Consider the following 22,582-nt stretch of genomic DNA (forward strand, 5'->3'; position numbering starts at 1 on the left):
TTCCTACGCTGTTATAAAAATGTTCAGAAATATGTATTTTAACTTGATTTTGATCATCATAACTTTGTATTTAATAACTCCTAATCATATTAACAAGCTTTCATTGAATTTACCATTAATTACAAAATCTTGTGTGCAACAAAATTTAGGTGTTTTTTTAAAATAAAAGGTCATATAAATCAAATCATATACTTATGAATTCTCAGGAACCCTTTTTCGTCTTGTATACAACTATTAATCACATGAGAGCACCTGTAACGAAATGAAAAATCTCCCAGTTCATAAGTATGTTTTTATAATAAACCAATATATAGTTGATGAGTAAAATTAATAAGAAAATAACGGTGAGTTCACTCATTACCAATCACACCACCGTTATTCAATTCAAAATGCTGTCATCACTACAACATGTGAATTATCTTTCATTTCAGGGCCATCATGATGATCGTTAGTATTAGTAATAACTGTAGTAATATTATCATTTTCAATGTTGGTATCTGTTTGTACAATAACTTTCTGTGACGTGGCTTCTTGTTTTATATTTGTCTTCAATTTCATCCATCCATCCCAAGTAGCAGATCTTGAAACTAATCGATAAAATTTTACGTCTTCTAAAATATTTTTAAATTCTTTTGTTAACTGAATATTTTCGCAAACCAACTCGTTTTCTTCGTCTGTATCTTCTAATTCATCAGCCGGCGATTTACTAAGGCAAGTATTGCTAGTCTCCTTTATATCTATATCATTGTCTGGTGTTGATGAAGTGACTAAACCATCACATTCTTCTTTATAAGCTGTATTACATTCTTCATTACCAACGGATATCGATGAGTTATGTGAGTTTTGTTCTTCTTTTTCCATTATTGGTTCAATTAAGTAACCAAAATTCCAATTTTTTGTATATGAACATGAATTATTAACTGGTTTATTTATTAAAGTAGATGATGATGACGTTGATAGAGCTGACGTATCACTTATTGCTGACATTAGTGAGTTCACATTCATTGAGCTTTAAATAAGTGCAGAAATTAAAGAAGAAAATAAGGTATTATATAACTGTAAATTAAATGGATAAGAATGTTTTATCTGTACATTAAATGAGAAATAGATCATAACAATCGATACTTGTTAAAAGTCCACCTAGTTTTAATAACATGATATAGAATAAATCAAATTTACTGACTAAACATCCAGAGTTACTGAAATAAGTTGATCTGAAAGGGTATTTCTTACCATTTCAGAAGGTTAAATAAACTTAATTTTTTCTGAAATCTTATATGACTGTAAGATGTTTTGTCTCATTTTGTTACTTTTACACATCTTAGATTAGTTTTTGTGTTGACCTATGAGGAATTATAAGATGATGTTTTTAATAATTATACTTTGAAAACATTCAAAATTTTCTAGTTAATATTAGAGTTTCAAAAAAGTAGATGATTATCTTTTGAAGCAGATACAAAATCTTGTTTTACGCTGAAATTTCAAGAAACAGCTTCATCAAGATAGCCCTATCATCATCAAATATAAACGATGATTCTTTATTATTGTATGTGGTATTATTCACGCTTCATTTCACTTGTTGTAACTGTAATGAATTCGATCATAGTATTTTCAACGGTATTTTGTCTTACAGTTAAGTAAGCGTTGATTAGTCACTAGTTCTGCTCGAAAACTTATTTTATATGACTAAATTATTTCTTAGTGTAGTTCTTACGTGCTTCACCACATTATCCTTTAACCCGTTTTTATGCCCAATCTTTCTTAAATGTTGTTTATTTTCTCACTAGAAAAGATCGTTCATTTCTGTACACAAATATTTTACCAACTACTTTTTTCTTAGTGCCGTTATCGTCTTCTATAACTCATGAGCTCGTAACAGAGTTCGAATTTTCATGTTCTGTCTTATTATTCTGCTAGATATAAACTTTCCTCTTTTCTATCTCTCACCTTCGCTATTCTTATTCTCCAAATTCAACTTTTTAAAAAAATCTGAAACTTTGCTCTCCGATTATCATTCCCTTCACCTCATACGTATTCAGAAATAGATACCTAATCCAGGGGCTAGATATACTTTGGCTTTGATTGCCAGCATAGACTTAATTATTGCAGAGAGTTTTTATGAACTTGTTAAAATTTCCATAGATCCTAGATATACAATTAGTGGTGCATAATTAAATCTCTAAATTATTGATCCGAAATACTCAAGTATTATTTTCAGCCAAGCACTCACTCAGACGTATTTGTGAATGAAAAATTACTAATTTGTGCGACCGCTTTATATATTCATTGATCTCTCTACTGAATCTCTGATAACAAATGCATAAAGCACGTCTTAATTGAATTATTTTCACATCCTTAACTGCAAATCAATAAACAGGTTTATTTTTAAAAGTTTAGTTTACTCGTATGGTACATGTTGAAACAGACGTTCTGTTTAAATTATGTAATTCAAAATTTGTAAGTATAGTAAAATCGGAGAACGTTCTCATATATCTAAGAATAAATTTTCTACAATAGCTTGAAATTAAATGAATTATTCATTATAACAGTTCCAACTAATTTCTGCGGTTCCCCATTTTCTGTTTCTCACGTATCTTCTCATTCAATAACTCATTAAATAACAATAAGAAAGTGAACCAAAAAAAGAACACAGTCTATAATAATACGTCACTGATTATGAAATCATCTCAAATGTGAAGAAAGCAGAGTAGATTTATAATATATGCGTTAACCAAATGTTATAGAGCATAAATGATACTAATAAGCATCCAAAGTTGGCGTAGAACCCATTCTATTACTTCGTGGACTTTGATGAAAACCTTTCAATTTATAAAAGCGAGGTATTTGGATAAAGAAATATTCTGAATGTATAGTGCCGGAACATATTCTGTTTCGCATCAATTTTGAAAAAAGAGGTAAACGTCGACTAATCTGAAAAAAAGAGTTTTCTCAACCTAGAAAAAGTCCTGGACATGTTGAAAATCTGAGTTCAGTGCTCAACCGACACAAGTTTAAATAAGTTCAATTTGAAATTACAGTCGATTAAAAGCTGTGCATTTACACTTAAATTACTGTTTACACATAGTTTTTAGTTAAAGTCCTAAGCGTTTTACTATTAAGTGTCCATGGCCAAAGACTTTTTCAGAAGGGTTGAGAAGTTAATAAAAATTTTGGAACCACATTTATAACGACTAGAAACATAAATAAAATCACCTACACAAATTATGGATCATTGCAAATTGTTTTTGAAACTTACTGATACGTTAGATATTTCAGACACTTGATTGTAATTTCAAACCTCTCTGTAACCATTCAAATCTAGTTTTTATTGATAGTCATTACCGTTACCAAGTGGGAATGGCGACATAAAAGTATCAATAACTAACAACATACTGTTGTATATGAGGTTATAAATCAGTCGTACTGGTGAGCGATTCATCATGAAAAAGCAGCAGAGATGCGAGGGACACCGACCTATATTTGCAGATCACAGGAGATTTTTAAATTATTCGGTCAGATTAAAACAGAGGTCTGTAGTCCGTGTGACTTAATTAAATTCACATAAGCCAAATAAGTTTACTTAAACAAACGAACTTAAACACCGATTTTCCACATTTTCACGACTTCGATAAATAAACTTCGCATTCTTTTTCACCAAACTCTAACCCTTTTTTCCTACACTATTAGTAAATTTATGAAAACATTCATCTTTAGTCATTTTAAATAAATAAATGATAACCGTTTCAGACTCATAGTCTGTGCAAACAATGAATATTTAATACTAAGAATAAGATAAATCATACCCTCGAAAGCTTAAAGGATCTTAATATCCAACATACATGTGCTAATTAAAAACGGTTAAATTTGATAAAAGCAAGTTGTGACTAACAAGTTACTACGATGAGCACTGTAATAAACTTTCCACACACATTTTCAAATAAGATTCAGTAGAACATTATTTGTTACTTCAGCCTATTGAGAAACGAAGGCGCAGATGTGCTGTATGATCTATACTGCTTACCGAATAACTGAAACACCACTGTCTAACAATTTATCGGTCACGATGAAACTCTTTAGTTACCATTAAAGCAAAAAGATAGGTAATTTGTTTCCAGTCTTCAGATGAATGTTCATCTGACTTTATATTGATAAAAGGGCAAATACCTCTCAGAAACTAAGAAGTAATTTTCATTACAGTTAATGCATCTGTTAAAATTAACTATTGGTGAATAGTCCATACTGAAATCAAAAGAAACATGAGAAGTTTCAAATTTTTGTGAGGAATTCTCGTCTTAGGCATCACTGAATTTCATTACTTATAAGTAATGTTTCAATTTGTGCTATTGCATTCTTTTAAGTCTGTTGGTTAGAAACTAGTAGAGACATTAAATGACAAGAATACTCAGTTCACCTCAAAGCTGAATTAATTTTAAGTTGTACTGGTCAAATGAGTAACAAAAGTTTCGCTAGAAAACAATACCTATCAAACTATCAACTTAAGAATAATATTTTCTGAATAAAACTAAATCATCTGTGTTACAGTATTTACTAAAGCATAGATACTGAATCATCATCAGTGACTAAATACTAAGAACAATGGAAAGAAACAAATGAATAAATAATTAACTACAAAATGCATAAATAACCAATATATTTAGTGAATATAGGGATTTAGTTGTACGTTTCTATAAGTATGTAATGTAAAGATAGAAAGTAAGCTTCAATCACCAATTCTAAATAAATCAACCCCCCCTTTTTAACTACTGAAGTCAAACAAAAGGCTCAAATTACAAAATAAAAACACTAGATTTTTTCCACTTGTGAATACCCTAATCAATATTCACTGTATGTTTTAAGATTTATTCATGCGATTTATTACTAGTCTAATTTGCATAAAATAGTTTGTTCGACTTCACAACATATTACTCGTAAATGCTAACCATTAAAAAGTTGACTGAATAAAATCATAGGGTACAAAAACATTTTGTATATTGGTATTAACGGGTATAAAAACCATGACAACGGATCAAAGAAACGCAGTAAACATCTTCATACTAGTAATACTCATTTTTGAGGCTATAATAAAGTGTAAGCAGCCCTTGTATTAATAAAGATATCTGCGTGTCTGACTTAAGATAATTTTCAGGGAAAAAAGAAATATCTCGTTTTGAATTTAAAGAAAGGTATGTTGAGAATCAAAATACATTGATTGTTAAAATTGCTGAGTCAATACGTCTATGATATGCATAAAAAATGAAATCCCAGTGATAGAAAAACTATAAGTTCAAGTATATAGTTCGATCGTGTTTAGTTTTGTTGATTTGGACGGTTTAATCATATCTTTATATCATTTGGCTCTACTGTGTTCGGTCATTTGTACGGGATTATCTATGTTTTCATAGGTCTTGTATAATTAATAAACAGGGCAAAAAACTGTTCTTTTTACGACCAATATACTGTCTATCGTGAACTCCAAGATTATCTAATTTTTTCAATCTTAATCCAATTACAAGACTGGGTCTACTACTACACAAGCTCATAACACGCTATGTGTGGATTTGAGCATACTCTCTAGAATCGCAATATACTATTATATATATGTTTTCAAACACATAATATCATTTATGACAAAATGTATAATTTGATTCTACTTCAAAAGTAATGACTTAGCTCGTTTTTTGTCACATTCATTACAACTATTAATTTTATGGTGAATAGTCCTAACTATAACGAGAAGTCTGTTAGACTTTATTTCATATTCTAAGAAGTAATACATCTTTGGGAAACTTGCGTGTGCATCAACGTTTAAGAATAAAATCTCGCTTTCATTCCTTTTATTAAACTAGTATTTATGAAACTAAAAATTACTTTGTGACATCGTTTGTATCTCCATTCTTAAAATTTATCTACACTTTAAACTCGATGTTTATTTCCTGAACAAAGATTATTGGCTCTTGGCTATAGTCTCAGGAAAAGTTTGTACTAATGACAGCTGACTTCTATAGTAGATGGTACAGTAAAATCATTGGCTATAACAGTTTTTGACCATTTAAAATCTAATGAAGAAAACCAAATTTACACCAGAATACGTTAAACGTACCATGATGTTACAGTTGTTTCATCCTCATTGTTACCATTATTTGTTAGTGATTTTTGATTATGATTAGTTAAATGTTTTGTGTTGAACATCGTATTGGTAATTTGTTCAGCATTAGCATAAACGGGTTGTGGAGCTTCGCTTAAATTATCTCCTTCCTCTTCTTTTACTAGACAAATATTATCATCACGTTCGCACAGTGTTTCTGAGATGAAAGTTTCTTGAGAACTATAATTATTGTGAATCATGTTTTTTTCTCTCATTTGTTGTCTTACTACAGTTACTCGTGGTGAATTGGCATTACTAGAATGTTTTAACTGCTCTGATGTATTTACTTCAAATGCAGTTTGACATGAACGTTCAGCAAAACATTTGCCAGAAGTTATTATAAAGTTTTCTTCTGGAAATATCCATGATGATGATGAAGACTTTGCATCGCTATCATAAGCCAATGAGACAGAGATTTCTTTTGGTAACATATTTGAAGAATTTTGCCTTTGATGAAAATTATGTGATTCTATATTTTGTAGTAGAAACTCATTAACAGAGTTGGAACGTGGTTTAGTTTTCAACAACGGATCGATTGAGTTGAGAGAAGTTAGAATATTTTTCTTTTTTCTAGGCTCTGACGAAAACCAACAATGATTTGTTTCATTTAAATGAAACTCATTAGATTCCTTTTTGATCTCTTGTTCTATTATCCATTTGCTAGAGTCCGTAACACGTCTAGATAACTGAGACTGGATAGTTAGTTGTTTCATCTGACGAAATAGTCTTGATTGAAATTTATCAGCATTGTCTATTAAAAAGATGAACAATCCGCGACCATCTTCACACCCACTTCCGGTTATTAAATAAAAACGTTTGGAATACACACCAAATCTACATAAATTCAAAATGTTATGATAAGAAATTAAGATTAAATATAAGTTTTACTTTCTATTTTGGGAAAGATTGAACTGTCGTAAAATTTAAAACCAAATTTCTTTGTGAATATTGGACACAAATTTGATTGTTATACATTACTCTTAATTATTGTCATATTGTCTATAGAAGGAATATCAACGATGTAATAAATGCTTTTTTAGTTTGTCACAGGTAGGTACAATGTGGATAAGTCAATACATGAAATTAATGTTCGATATCTGCTGAAAGAGTATTTCAGAATTGAGAGCATTATATTACATTTTAAATAGCTAACTAGAGCTATGTTTAAATAACTGTCAATCGACTGGCTAGTTCAGCTCCATTGATAATAAAAATTTCCTTTTTAACCATTCTATCACACTATATAATAAGTAATATATAAATGATATTTTATGATAACCTTTGTGTGGATGACTTCCAGTAGAGAATAAATACAAGGAAATCAGTGACTAATGCGCTTAATATTTGGATCAGTGTGAGTGGTCAGTTGCTGGTAATGATCTTCACATCTGTTTACTGCCGCATTAAATATTAAGCCAAAGTTGCATCAATAATTCTGCTGGTAAAATTAAAGCAGTATATCGAGGACGAGAGTGTAATAGGTTGGAAACTTTGAACGTGAAATCTTCATAACTAGTCTTAAGTTAGTGTTAATAGATTATTTTACAGTCACGAACTAGTAGTTGTAAAAAATGTTTTTTTAACAAGTATGTTTAATCTTTGAACCTATTTAAAGTCTGTTTACAAATTCTAGACTTGATACACTAATGGTCACCAGGATTTTAACATTTTACATAGATCTACTATTACTGTTGTTCTGTAAATTTATAACTAACAAAACTTGAATCGAAAAACTACTAAATTTTCAAAATTAATTTGATAAAAATTTACAATTCAAACACTCTCTAGTACCAAAAAGCATAAGAGATTGATTGAATTGGAGTCGAAGAATATAAACTGGACTCTAATACACATTTACATTTCGAGGTCCGGGGTAATTATGAACTCTGGGATGCATGTATATTCAGCTAATGAGTCCCGAATAAGACGGAACACACGTCCCAGTTTACACTGCTAGCCACCGTTCATCTCTGCTTAGATTCATCTACATTTGTTTTTTATGACAGTTAACGGATGATGTTGTAATGAAACTTGCAGCAAAGGCTCTAAAATATATGGGTGAGAACAAATTTTTTCAGGTTCTAAAAAGTAAATAAATAAAGAAGATTTTCTCGAACTAGTTTTTCCTGATGATTCACAAACGAGGAAAACAGGCAGACGATTGGTATGGATAGATCAATCAAATATACTTAAAACATTCATCTACACACATTACGTATGTATTAACAACTTTATCAGGAGTTCATTGATTTTGGAATGAACAGATGTATGATAAAACGGACTGTTTGGTACTTGGAAGATCACAGGTTCATGAAGGTCAAACTCTGTGTAATAATAACAATAATCTACTGTGTGAGAGACATTATGAAATGTTATATCGTTCTTTATTTAGCAGTGTGGTACAACCCTTTTCATACGACATGAAAGTTAGACTGTTTGTAATTGAGTTCGAAAGCATGCCCTTAAAAATCCAAAGTAAATTAAACAAGGGGTTATTAAAGATTATTTTTAGAATTAGTTTATTTATCACAGTTGAACAATAATCATTTCAGAATTTCTGCCTGGAAACCATGAATTCCTAATAAATAGATAGTGACTCTTTTGTCCTCAGAACACTTAGAAAAAATAAAATGAAAAAGTTAGATTGTATAGTTACAATATTGTTAATACATAATGAATTCTAAAACAGCAATATAATGTAACAGACCCCAGTAATATTGTTAAATAATTTCTTGCGATTTCCATGAACAATCTTGCATGTTCATAACAATCTTAAAAATTTCAAATGACACTCTAACAAAGAATATTTTAAGAAATATATTCATTTTTAAGATATTCGACAAGTTCTCTTACAAAATTATCATAGAAAAGCTTAGTTTGGAAAGCAGTATAATTAAAAGCATGGCCTCAAATATATTCAGTGAGAAAAATACTCTGCTTAATAATGAAAATGATTGATTCCATTGTTAAACTTAGATAATCTCAGTTTCATGTTAAGTAAAAGATTTAACTTTCAATATTTTAAAACTATCAGTTCTTGTCGACATACTTGCCGCAAAATTCATTCAAACCAAACTTTTGGATGAGTAATATGAAACCTTACGCAAGAAAAATTGGTGAGATTCTTATTTCGATAACATTGTAAGTTATGTAAACAGTCGTCTAAAGCACTTAACAAGGTATTACTGGATTTCAATTTTTTGACAAAACATAGGAGATATGAAACAAAGATATGACCACTAGAAATAGACGTCAAGGTGACACCGTAATAGTCTTCTAAACAATATGCTATAAACAACATTTTATTAAATCACCCTACCACAACGACAGAAATTGTTTATGACATTATCCATATTAGATTTATTCGCTTTCATATAAGTAAATACAAAAAGTTCGTCAAAGCCGTCTTACTACTAAGTATGTGTACTAAAATCAAATTTACTAGGTAGCATTATCAAACAATCTCTCGAAAATGATAACTATATGTTCTAAATTGTAGTTTTCTCCAACTACATATATTGTATCCTAGACTATGTTGATAACTAGTTAACCCAAAGACTAGGACTCAGACCCGTGAAAAGACTGAAAAATGACATTTCACAAGGATGGAGGTAAGCCTAAATGACGAAATAAACAAGATAAAGTTTGAATTCCTAATTCTGCTACTAAATACTATCTATGTTTGCACAAAACATTACCTTACTTTGAATCATGTTGCTACTGATAGTTTTAATTCTATCAATGGTTATTTCACTAGGAAACATATTATTTGAAAAAACTATGAACAGAATATTGAAGAAATGAGTAGATTTATAGATAATTTTGTGTGTGTACAATGTATAAATTTTTCAGATACATGTAAGTGACCCTCTAATTATGTATGAAGAAAGTGATGTGTGGTTATTTTTACCAGACACACTAACGTGGGCATACACAATTACACATCTGTGTACAAAACGGTTAATTTACGTTACATAATGGAACCAAATCGATAAACAAAAACTTCATTATTCTTAACGTGCGTTTTCAAGTGGTAGACAAATATATATAATGACTCACATAAAATAAAAAGAATAATTAGATAAATAGGTCGAAAGAGAAATATTTATCAAACTGCAGGACAGAAGGGTAAATATAATTAAGGTTAATAAAGAAATGAAGAACGCTCTAGTGATAAGCAATTGTTGACGATTTAACATAATTTAAACACCATAAGAGTTGGTATAATTTATTTAGGAACAAACAAAACTATTATGATAATGTATTCTTTGTTCATGTAAGTGGCACATTTTTTTTAAAGAAGATCACTCAAGTTGAGATTAGATTTTGGGATTTATTCGAGCTAATATCACTTCAACAGTTGAGATCATGAGTCAATTGAAGCTAGACCACCATGGAAAACCTGGAAGCACTGGATGGCCATTTCGTCCTACTGTAAGACTCCTCAGCAGTGCGCATCCAGGACCCCGCCCCGCAAGATTAGAACTCAGGGCCTATCAGTCTCGCACGCGATCGCTTAACCTCTAGACTTCAGTCTACACAAAATGAAAGATAGGATGGTAAACTCAAGACAATAAAATGAAAATGATCTTTTATTAATTTGAACTAAGCTAAATTCTGTTCTCAAATATATATAAAAATGAGTGAAAAGGCTAATCGAAAACCGTTGCACTTAAAAATAAAATGAAAATAAATGAATGGTTAGCTTGAATGTACCTGACGGTACAAAACGAGTTTTCGGTGAAAAACTTCGTGAACATGAAAGATACATATCACTTGCAACTTATGTAATTTCAAGTATGATCTTTCAATCTCTTTGTCCTATAATAGGATTTTGTATATTTAGCATGGTTAAAATTAAGATGCATCGACTTGTACTTAAACATCATCATTTGTATTTTACTTTAGAGAAACATAATAATTGTTAAGTGACTCTTTCATTGAAAGGACCTGACCATTCTGACGGGAGACCTAAACTCCAAAGTTGGAATGGACAACACTAGGTATCAAGATATCATGGGATGACATGGACTGACTGGGAGAAAGGAACAAGAATGGTGACAGATTTGGAAATTTATGTACATTCAACAAAATGAATATAGATGGCACAATATTCCCCCATAAACACACCGGATCATACTACAGGGAACCAGGTCGATCATATTTGCATCCATAAAAAATTCAGAAGGCCAATGGAAGATGTGAGAACCAAGAGAGGAGCTGACTGATATGACGGGATGAAAAGGTAAAATTAGATTCCTTTACTCGTTGTGACTTTTGTTCAACATTACGTTCGTTTTTATTTCAATGTGATGATTGCTCAATGTAGTATTCGTTTTGTTTTCTAGTGTAATATTTTATTCGGTATAACATACGATATTCTTTTATTAAGTCAACATGAACTATGCTCGGCATGACATGTAGCATGCGGTTTGTTATAACTCTGGGTATTTTTTATATATGTGATTTTATATTAATTATTAATCAAAAAGGGTGTACAATCAACATATAGATGAGTGTATTTTCGACTAGCGTCGTTGTCATGTTTTGGGGTTAATAACTCTCTATTTGCACCAGTCTTGTTGTTCTTACTTTGCGTCTTGGGAATTCCCATGGTTCTTCGTTTTACAAGATTAAGTCATAAGTGATTCCGATATAACAGTTAGCGACGACCAGACATAACACTAACATAGCTTCAGATTACCACCTGGTGATTGTCAAGATGAAACTGAAGCTAAAGAAACACTGGACAACTGGACAAAAGTATTACAGAGGTTCAATACAGCCTTTATTCGATATACTGACAAACTCATCGAATTCAAGATAGTTCTCAACAACAGGTTCCAAGACTTATAGGATGTACTGAATTAGAAGAAACTACTATGGAGAACAAAAGGAAAGGGATCAAAAAAGCACTTACTTTGATGTTTCAGAGGATTCTGAGACGCAAGAAGCATTATCAGAAGGAATGGATTTCTATGGAAACCCTGGACAAGATTCAAGAAACAAAAAACGGTAAGACAGAAGTTAGAAACAAGCAGAAATACGTGGAAGCCCTAGCAATGACAGTGGTAAAAGCTGCAAGAGAAAGAAATATCAAACAACAATATGACACAACAAAGAAACTGGTGGAGGAATATAGTAAGCCAGAGACACCGTTCAGGGACAAAGAAGGCAAGGCAATCTTTGAGTTTTAAGAACATCGGAAGGAATGGGTAGAACACTTCGAAGAACTCTTGAATAGGCCAGCTCCACTGAATCCACCGGACATCGAAGCAGCACACACAAACCTTCCTATAGATGTTATTCCGCCAACGAACGAAGACACCAGCATGGCCATCAGACAAATCAAGGGCGGGAAAGCAGTAGGACCTGACAACATACCACCCAAAGCACTGCATTCAAACAAAGAAGCAACTTCAAACATATTACATGTTCTATGCAGGAAGAGCAACTGCTGACAGACTGGCAAGAAGAACACTCTATTAAGAAACAAAACAAAAAAGTTCTGAGCAAGTATGAGAACTAAAGAGACATTACACTATTATCAGTACCAGGAAAATTCTTCAACTGAGTGTTGCTGAACAGGATGAAAGATTCAGTAAACGCTCAGCATCGAAATCAGCAGGCCGGATCCGTAAGGATCGGTCGTGCGCAGACCAAATCGCGACACTACGGACCATTGTTGAACAATCAACTTAATGGAACTCGTCACTATACATCAACTTCCTTGACTTTGAGAAGGAATTCGACAGTGTGGAAGGGAAAACCTCATAGAACCTCCTCCGATACTATGTTGTATCTGAGAAGATCTTCAAGATCAACCGGAATTCATACGATGGTCTACACTGCAAAGTCGCTCATGGACGACACCTAAGAGATTCATTCCAAGTAAGAACCAGAGTCAGACAAGTCTGCTTACTCTCGTACTTTCTCTTTCTTCTGGTGGTTGATTGAATTATGAAGAACTCCACATCTGACGGAAGCACGTAATACAATGGACAGATTGGATGCGACTAAACGATTTCGACTTCGTATATGACCTAGCTCTTCTATCCCATCACATCAATAAATGCAGATCAAGACAACCAATGTAGTAGCAGTCCCTGCAGCACTAGGCCTCCACATACACGAAAGATAAAGGAAGAGTTCAAAATATGGCACAGAGAGCACGAATCATATAACATTTAATGGAGAAACTCTGAGAGAGATGGAAACGTTTACGTACCTGGTCAGTATCATTGATGAACTGGGAGGATCCAGTGCAGAAGTAAAGACTAAGATTGGGAAAGCAAGGACAGCATTCCTGAAGTTGAACCGCATGTAGAACTCAAAACAACCTTCAACCAACTTCAAATTCACAACCATCAATACGAACATCAAGACAGTTCCACTGTTCGGAACCGAAACTTGGAGAACTGCTACAAACATCATCGAAAAGGTACAGGTATTCATAAATAGTCTTTTATGCAAGATACTCGATATCCGTTCACCGGACAGTGTCAGCAACAATCTGCTATGACAGAGAACAAACCAACTTCCAACTGAAGAGGAAATCAGGAAAAGACATCTGAGGTGGATAGAACTTACACTGCGGAAATCAACAAGCTACATCGCAAGGTGAGCCCAAACATGGAATCTTGAAGACAAAAGGAAAGGAGACAGACCAAGGAACATATCGCTTCAGGGATCGGAGGGAGACATCAAAAGAGTGAATGGCAAGTGGAAACGACTGGAGAGGATTTCCCAGGACAGAGTTGGATGGAGAATACTGATGGGCGGCCTATGCTCCTCCATGAGGTGTAACAGGCGTAAGTGAGTGAGTCTCTTACTAATTGAAAAAGTCTTAACTCAACTTTACATACCCTATTACTCAGAGGCTTGTATTTACCTGTTTTCAAGGAAGAAATATATGTTTATATTTATCAACATTAAACATTTTACTGTTGCAGTGGATCCTTTATGTGAGTCTATCTTAAATAATACACATATCTTCAAGTTGCATGATATTTATAAAGTAGTTTTTAAAATATTTACGTTTTTGGCTATTTTATTATTTTAAACATGTCCTTTAAAACCCAGAAAACATTTTCGAATCGTAATGTATGTGGTTTAACTGGCCTTGATCTAGAACGGGCTAACCTCTTTAAAGACAGTTTAATCGTCCTTTCAAACCTTAAATAAATGCATAAATTGTAAATACAATTTCAAATGAAAAAACTACTAACCGTAGTTTTATATTTTTTTTCATATTTGATAAATAATAGGCGATTTAAAGTTTTTGCAACTAAATAATAGTCATCAGAAGACCATTTTTGGGTGGATAAAAGTAGAGAATCTATGGCATGTGTCGTTTGAACAGAATTGTAAAATACGTGGCATAACACATAAAATTAATAAGATATTTATTTTGAATACGAACTTCATTTTGTACAAATAAAAACCTGTGATAATAATATTAATAACTTTATTTAAAGTCATAGTTTCGAATTTGGACTTGAAAAAAAACAAATTCACAGTCAGTGACTATGAGTTATTTGTACGAAAAATAATAAAAATAACTGCTTGCTTAACAAACAGTTTTCATGTAGATAATCTGTAACCTTTTATTAATTCACTCAACATTTTATACTAGAAGAAATAATATCTTTGGATTATGAGACGTTAACCTACCAAAGTTATTTCAAACATTAAACTGCTATAGGCAGATGATAATAATTAAAGTTCGCGACTATACGACAGTACCAAATGTCAGATTAGTTTTATTAGTACCACATAAAGGGTTTATAACAGTTCAAATTACTTAAAAGTGTGTGAATTGTGTTTCAATGAAAGCTGATGGATTAATTAGGCCCAACATTGTTACCATTAATCGATAAAATGGTCATTCACAATATCTAGTAAAGGTCCAAAAACATTATTTCACTGCAGGAATATGCATGGAAAGTTGTAGGTCTTAACTTTCAAGTATATTAAAATCTTTACCTACTGACATGTCAGTTTTTCTGATGTGAATACTATATCATGAGATATTATCTTAAGGTAAAATTAAAATAACGTCTTGATGTTTGCAACATACATGTAAAAACTAATCATTTGCTATAAAAATATTAGTCAAACACTCACTGACCCGGCAGAAGCATAAAACAGAGGATTATTTGTAATTTGGGATTTTTTCACTTCATATATGATCGCTTTAAAAAATGTGAGACCCTCAAACGTAACATTCAGAAAGTTTCGTACCTAAATCTAATCATCAAAATTTCGTGTGTCCTTTAGAGCCATCATAGTATCCAAAAATCATTCACAGGGTGAGAAATTCATTCGAAATTCAGGATTAACTAAATCTGTCATTGTGTAAGCGTTTTGTACTTACTACATCAAACTTATAAATGTACATCTTTTTAAATTTTTATAAAATGAAATCGCAGAAAATCGATGCTGACTTGTAGCGTAAACCGCTTCCCTGTTTATCATTGATTATGATTGAGAACTAGTATAGGAAATAAAGGATTCTGAGGTAATTGACACAGAATTTGTACGGTACTGAGGGATTCTAAATTGGCATATAACAGTCAGTAATTATTTCGTCATTCCGAATTCATACCAATAGCTTTCTTCATATAGAAAAATTCATGATATACTTTTCAAATAAATCATATACGTGCATAATTTTCATACTCGTGAATTTATATGAACCTACTTGCGCGCATATTTGATCGGCCATACTTTTACCATTGAATATGTGTCCGGATCAAGTAGTTCAAATGCATTTTCTTTTATACGTAGTAAGTAGCGACCAGACAACCCTAAATCTTTTGACTTTTCTGTGTGAATTATGTAGACAGAAAATGTATCTAAAAACCAATGTAAAACAAAAATACAAATGAATTCATAATAAACAATAAAATATTATGATCATTTTACCTGGAAACGTCTCCTGGATCTTTTTGAATTCACTTTTGGTCATTCGTATTTTTCGAAATCACCTGGTTGAGTGATGCATTACTTAGTACCATGTGAAAACCGCTTTATGCTGCACATTTTGAAATTTTAGTAAAACCTGAATCCTCTGCATATTTTCTAAATTCATCAGTGGCTAAGTTTCATTCCATATTTTAGTATCTGGTGTCACAGATGGATGAACAAGAAATAATCAGAAATAATTTACACTTGAATTATGGTCAAAGGTTTTGGTTCACTATAGCCATTAGTCAGTCGTACGTTCCTCAGGATCCGATGTGTTTAACGGTAGACTTTTCGTACGCTAATATCATTCTAAATATCTTTTAAACGCTGAAGGTATTCACGAGTGAAAATACACGCTTTACATCTGAAACCTTGATTTTTGTAACCATTAATTATCGAGTTAAAATTCCTTTAATCTAACAATGTCTGATGTCTTGCAAATCATTTTGCTAAGGCCATAAGCAATTTTAATAGTATAAACAAATATATTCAAAAAGATGAATCCAACATATCATTAATCTATTATCATTTAGAAAACAGTTGTGTTTTCATCATGAACTCTTGCTTTCCTAACTGAAAGCATAACTAAAACAATTTCGCAGAAATATACCACTGGATATTCACTTAATTTTTAGAGACTCATTTGCTATAAATTGAGTCATACTAAATTAATCACTTCATTGAAGGTATTTTCGCATATTGAAACGATTGTTTAACTGTGATAGGAATTCAAAGGATATTTTGTGCCTAATTAGAAATATTAACCCGACAAGCCTTCAGTTCATGTGTGTTCTTAGCTTACAGGAAAATGAGTCTGTTTACCTTGTCAGTGCAGAAAAGTATGAAATACATAGTTCAGTGCTGTTAAGTGAAATGTTTATAAAAACCAAGTATGCTTTTTAGGAAATGATTTTCGCCATTACACCTTGCACTAATAAAACTTCATATTACAATTATTTTTGAAGTTTCGAATTTGCCTCCAGTTTCAGAAAATTATTCAAGATGCTCATAACTTTTAATTTTAAAAAAGGACAGCGCAAAGTATCATCTCAAGGCGAGTATATTTAACCTAACATTATACAAATAAACACTTTCTACAATCCAAAACTTGCTACCATACATGGATCTAAAATGAAATGAAGCCGCCTTGTAGAAACATATTGAAGAAACTTATTAACCCAACATAAATGATCATAAACCTTTACTTTTTATCATCATACAGAAAAGAAATTTTCTATTACAATGGGAAGGACTTGATTCCGCTCTATGGATATTCCGACTTAAACGTCGCCGACATTTTTAAAATTAGGTATCTTCAAATCTTATGGGATTTACTTTACTGCTAACCACTCAGCCTGTGACCAGATGGAAGTTGAGTCAATAAACAGAGTTAGCTGTATTTTGTTGATTGAAAATGATAGTTCCCTCAAAAGTACGCTCAAGTCTACCTGTAACTTTACACAATTGACGATAGTATAATGCGTTTCTTCAAAATTTTATTTTGTTTACAAAAGTGAAAGCGTGTATTAGGCTATAAACTAAAAAAACAAACCGAAGCCTGACTACTTATTGCAAAATAGTTCCTCACTCACTTTGAAACTAAACAAGTTTTTGTAAAATATAAGAGAATGCAAAGCATGTGTCATTTACCTTGGGCAGAAGTACTTTCATACATTTCATTATCTAAAATATTTGGCAAGGCTGAAGCAAGTAAATCCAACTCCGATGTTTGGGATAAACTTAATGCAGATGCCCGTAGTAAATCAGGACCATTTAAAGTATTCTTCTTGTTTCTATGCTTTGTAACCAAAGTTTTCAAAGATGAATACCATATATCTTGATCAAACAGAGATGTAAAACCCAGCCACAACTGCTTTTTACCAAATAAAAATCGCGAACTTAGATGAATTTGGTTACATGGAATGGCATTCTTAACAGTGCTCGAAGTATGCTTCTGGTTAGGATGACTATTCTCATTAGATATTGATGTATGGCCAGAAACAATATGTTTTCGACAAACTTTGAAAGAATTTAATGGGATGATTATTTTTGTATCAGGTAGATCTAGCGTTTCATATTCTGTATCTTGTAAGTCAGCCGTGATAACGGTATTTTTCGGGTCTCTGTGTAAAACAAGCACTGCTCGATTCCATTCTTTCTATAAAGTTTTTTTCACAATAAAGCTTTTATTTGGTTAATATATGTTAAATGTATAGAAGTGAAAGATCATCGACGTTTATAAACATCAAAAGGACCAAATAACTCATGTTAATTTGAACTTAATCACTACCGTTACAAATCCTTGGTGTTTTAAAGTGAAAAAAAGAATATAGATCGTGTCTAATTATTTTACGTATTCAAAAACTTTTAAGAAGTTGTATTTTTACTTTCGAAGGCGTGTCACGTTATTTTCACTTAATTATACATTGTTAATGTCATATTTTGCCATTCGCGTTTACTATAAGTCAAATGTTGTTAGCGCCTATTCATTCAGTGAAACTACCATTTTGGGATAGATATAAAGCAAAGAAGAGCTTTCGAAACGGTCCCACCTAAAGTTATCATTAAGGTTCTCTTCATATAATCATTAAATACTTAAACTACTATATACTTGTATCATTGTCTTTGTAAGCTTTTGTTTAACGCAGAAATTATTGTTATGCATCTTACCTTTCCTAAATTATTGCTGACTTATTACGGACCAATCTGTGATGTTTATATAAATCAATGATTTCTTAGTATTGATGACTGTTTTGATTTTGAATTCCAAATACAGTAAATTCGTTCGTGCTCATCTAATACTTCTTGATTAAATTGCGTTATTGCTGGGATTACTAGTTTATACTATAATTCGAATACTTCAAATTATCACATTGGCGTCGCGATTAAGCCTGTGATGGAACGGTTGGATATAAATTCAGATTTTAATGCTTTTGAGAATTACATGGAGAGATTCAAAATCTGGGCTATGACCAAGGAAGATGATGAGGATTTTAATATTGTGGCCCATTCCCTCACATTCATCGGAAAAGAAGCATACAGCTTAATAAATACTTTGGCACTTCCAGACAAATCGATTTCACTCCATTATGCAACTCTCAAGAAACTACTGTTGGACTATATGAAGCACAAGAATTTTAAATGCCGTAAAGGAGAAAAAATTACCCGCCAGAACATCAGGAATTCCAACACTTTACTACGTCGTCGCAGTCCAATACGTAATGGAAGCTATTCAGATAAAAATTTACTAAATTGTGAAACAGTTCGCGAAGATGAGCATAAGTTTGGTAAGTGCTTGTTCTTTGGCAAGTCCCAACCACGTAATAAATGTGTATTTCGTAATTCTAAATGCTTAAAATGTGGTAAAACTGGACACATTCAGTCAGTTTGTAATACCATGATTCATTTCGCTGAAAGTATTGCTAAGATGGATGTTTCTAATGACCACATATCTTTATTCAAGACATCTAGAAGTGGTATAACGTCACATAACAGTTCAGAGATGAATGAAACCCAGAATCATTGTGAGACAAAAATTTCTAATCAACCAACTTCTTATCGGGTTTCTCATGTAATTGTACCAGATATGGTTTGTCGTAATAATTCATATATTTCTGGTTGAATTTCTTACAACTCTGAGAATAATATGTTGGATGGGTCAAATTATGATCAGAAACCGGATTCAGTTTTTGGTAGATGCTGATTTTTCTAATGATCCATTATTTTCTTATGAAATTCTTAGTAAATTTGAGGGAAATATTTCAGAAAAATGAAATTCTGATATCATATCAAGTGTCGGTGGTCCTCATAATGAATTTATCTCTAATGATGTTTCTAATGAATGTGGTAAATATGTTCCGAATGAGTCGAATTCTAGTCACATTTCTGATGTTACTGTATCACATGTTGAATATTCTCCGAACCAATGTGTGTTGAGTAGAATCCCTAGTCAGTGGTATGATGAATCAGAGGGAAAAGAAAGTTTTCCTGAAGCAATCACAGAACCAGTTAGCCCGGATATGGAGTTTGCACAGGCAGATAATCCAAATCAAGCTCATGATTATCCTAGATGAATCACATGTGTTAACTACATATATCAATGCATATTTATCTGTGTATTGTAATATGAATAACAAAAAGAATATGTATCACAATTTTTATGCAAGTCAAATTCACATAATGGAATGCCTCAAATAACGTGTCAGTTTCTATCCCCAAATACTTACATACAGTAATCGATGCGTGAGATGTGAGAAGATAATGCCAATTGAGAACGTTATATTGGTTATAACATTGTGACGTAAGGACCCAACATTATTTTGTGGGGGAGGATAGTGTTGTAAAGTCTATGATGCCAATTCGAGACATCAGTGGTTTCACTGCACAACCGGCATGATGATTGTATACAATTCCAAAACCCAGGTAAGTCTGTTCCAATTTCGGTTGTTAATTCGAATACTAACGAGTGCATTCATGATAATACAGAGTCTACATCCAACACACTGTCAGACAGATGTAAAATGAACTTAAGAAGAATACGTACAATCGATTACAGACAATTACACTCCAATTCGAACTGTGGAGCATGTGATTTTTATATAGATCAATGATTTCTTTGTATTGATGACTGTTTTGATCTTGAATTCCAAATACAGTAAATTCGTTCGTGCTCATCTAATACTTCTTGATTGAATTGCGTTAATGCTGTGGTAACTAGTTTATACTATAATTCAAATACTTCAAATCATCTCACATACACATAGCCAACTCTTTCTTTACACTTTCTGTACACTAGTGCAAACAGGAATTTAATGTTTTTATAAATCAGTAGAGGTAGTACATTGTCATATCCTCTATTTACAGTTTTGATACAGTCCAGTGACTATTGTTTACGATGCAAATGGTAATTCTATCAGTTGGCTGGAATTGCCCTTAATTTACCGATGAGATGCGTATGAATTCTTGGCTTGGTCAACTACCAACTAAACGCAACTGTCCAATTAAAGGTATCGATCCAATCAATCAATAATGATTTTAGATCAAAGGTTTTTTCTACCCTACAGTTTTGTCAAAGTTACAACGGTCTTCCCAGTTAGTGAGAATAGTTTCAGGAAATGCTATCCCCTCAAGCACATTAGATATGGAAAACTACCTCGTAATCAAGATGAACTTCAAACTCTACAGTCTTTTACCTACCCAGTAATATATGTGTGCTTCGAATACTAAACCAAACTTATTTCTTGTAACCCACTATAGCTGAAACTCATCAAGCCACTCTACTTGTGTCTATCTTAAATCTCATATCTCTGCAAATGTTTAGTTTTTCTTCCCAGAAGTGGATATGTTAGGCATTTAACGGCGTTCTTTGTTTCTGCTGACCACCCACTGAGCTGATAAAAAAATAAGAAAATGGGCCTTAATAATGTCATTTTTAAGGAAAACTACGTAAATCGACAGTTAAATATGAACTGACATAAAAACATCTCGCTACAAAGTATCTATAGTTTTAAACGATTATCAAAATAATTTGAGCATTATGTTATTGATGATAGAAAATCAAGAGTGCTATAATTCCATGAAACACATTTTATACATTTCCAAGTGAACAATACCTTATTTGCCGGGCAGTTTGTTAGATACTTGAAGTAACCCCTTGTGCGCAGGGACAGGTCATTCATCCGTATATTTACAATAATATAGGATATGTTTCAGTTACACAGTAAAACAAATAATCAAAAAATAAAACATTGACTGGATGAAGTAATGAAATAATTTTCCTGTAAAGTTTCATATTTAATAAAGTTAAGTCGGTTATTGGATATGTAGATGTAACTCATTATATTTCAATCTTAGTTGGATCACAAGTAACGAAAGATTACCAAATATAGTGGTCAGTGAATGGATTATAAACGTTCATGTTGTCTCATCCTACAGTTTCGAGGAAGAATATCTGATATCCTTGTGAAACTCTTGGATAAATCTATTGATTTGTTTACGGTCGTCTCTTATTATTTGAGTATGGTGTTAGGCCTGGATGAAAGTCTAGCCACTCAACTGCACTAATTATAGTCACTTTGGTTGTTATTTGCTGGCTACAATATCCTGTTATCTGAGAGAGTGTGACTTTACCGAGGAATTAAGGATCTTGAATACCATCAGTAATCACATTATCAGGCAGAAGGTGGTTGGTTGCAATGTGAAAGCAAAAAGGAAAAAAATCGAGTGCTAGAAGGAGACAATTGTTCCAAAAACAGATTAATAATGATAATTATTATTATTTAAGAACTCTCGTCTAAATTAGAACGAATAGTTTCACAGTATTTGAGCGCCGAGTTGATGTAAGACATTAAATAGAATAATAATTATTTTGGGTATTCTTTAGTTACTTGTGATCCAACTAAGATTGAAATATAATGAGTTACATCTACATATCCAATAACCGACTTAACTTTGAATTCCACCACATTG

General features: G+C 32.2%; 1 protein-coding gene across 1 annotated transcript in view; it reads right to left on the bottom strand.

Moving 5' to 3' along the window:
* Positions 1-384: 384 nt before the first annotated feature.
* Smp_074900 (hypothetical protein) overlaps positions 385-22,582 on the bottom strand; it is a gene marked incomplete at both ends in the record, with an annotated part of 25,004 nt that continues 2,806 nt past the window's right edge. Inside the window, 4 exons of the mRNA XM_018799079.1 lie at positions 385-1,009; positions 6,101-6,979; positions 15,849-16,002; positions 17,765-17,950. Coding sequence (XP_018650903.1) covers positions 385-1,009; positions 6,101-6,979; positions 15,849-16,002; positions 17,765-17,950 — 1,844 coding nt within the window. The remainder of the gene's footprint in view (positions 1,010-6,100; positions 6,980-15,848; positions 16,003-17,764; positions 17,951-22,582) is intronic.

This window comes from Schistosoma mansoni, chromosome 3 (genome assembly GCF_000237925.1).
Source record: "Schistosoma mansoni strain Puerto Rico chromosome 3, complete genome".
Taxonomy (NCBI): domain Eukaryota; kingdom Metazoa; phylum Platyhelminthes; class Trematoda; order Strigeidida; family Schistosomatidae; genus Schistosoma; species Schistosoma mansoni.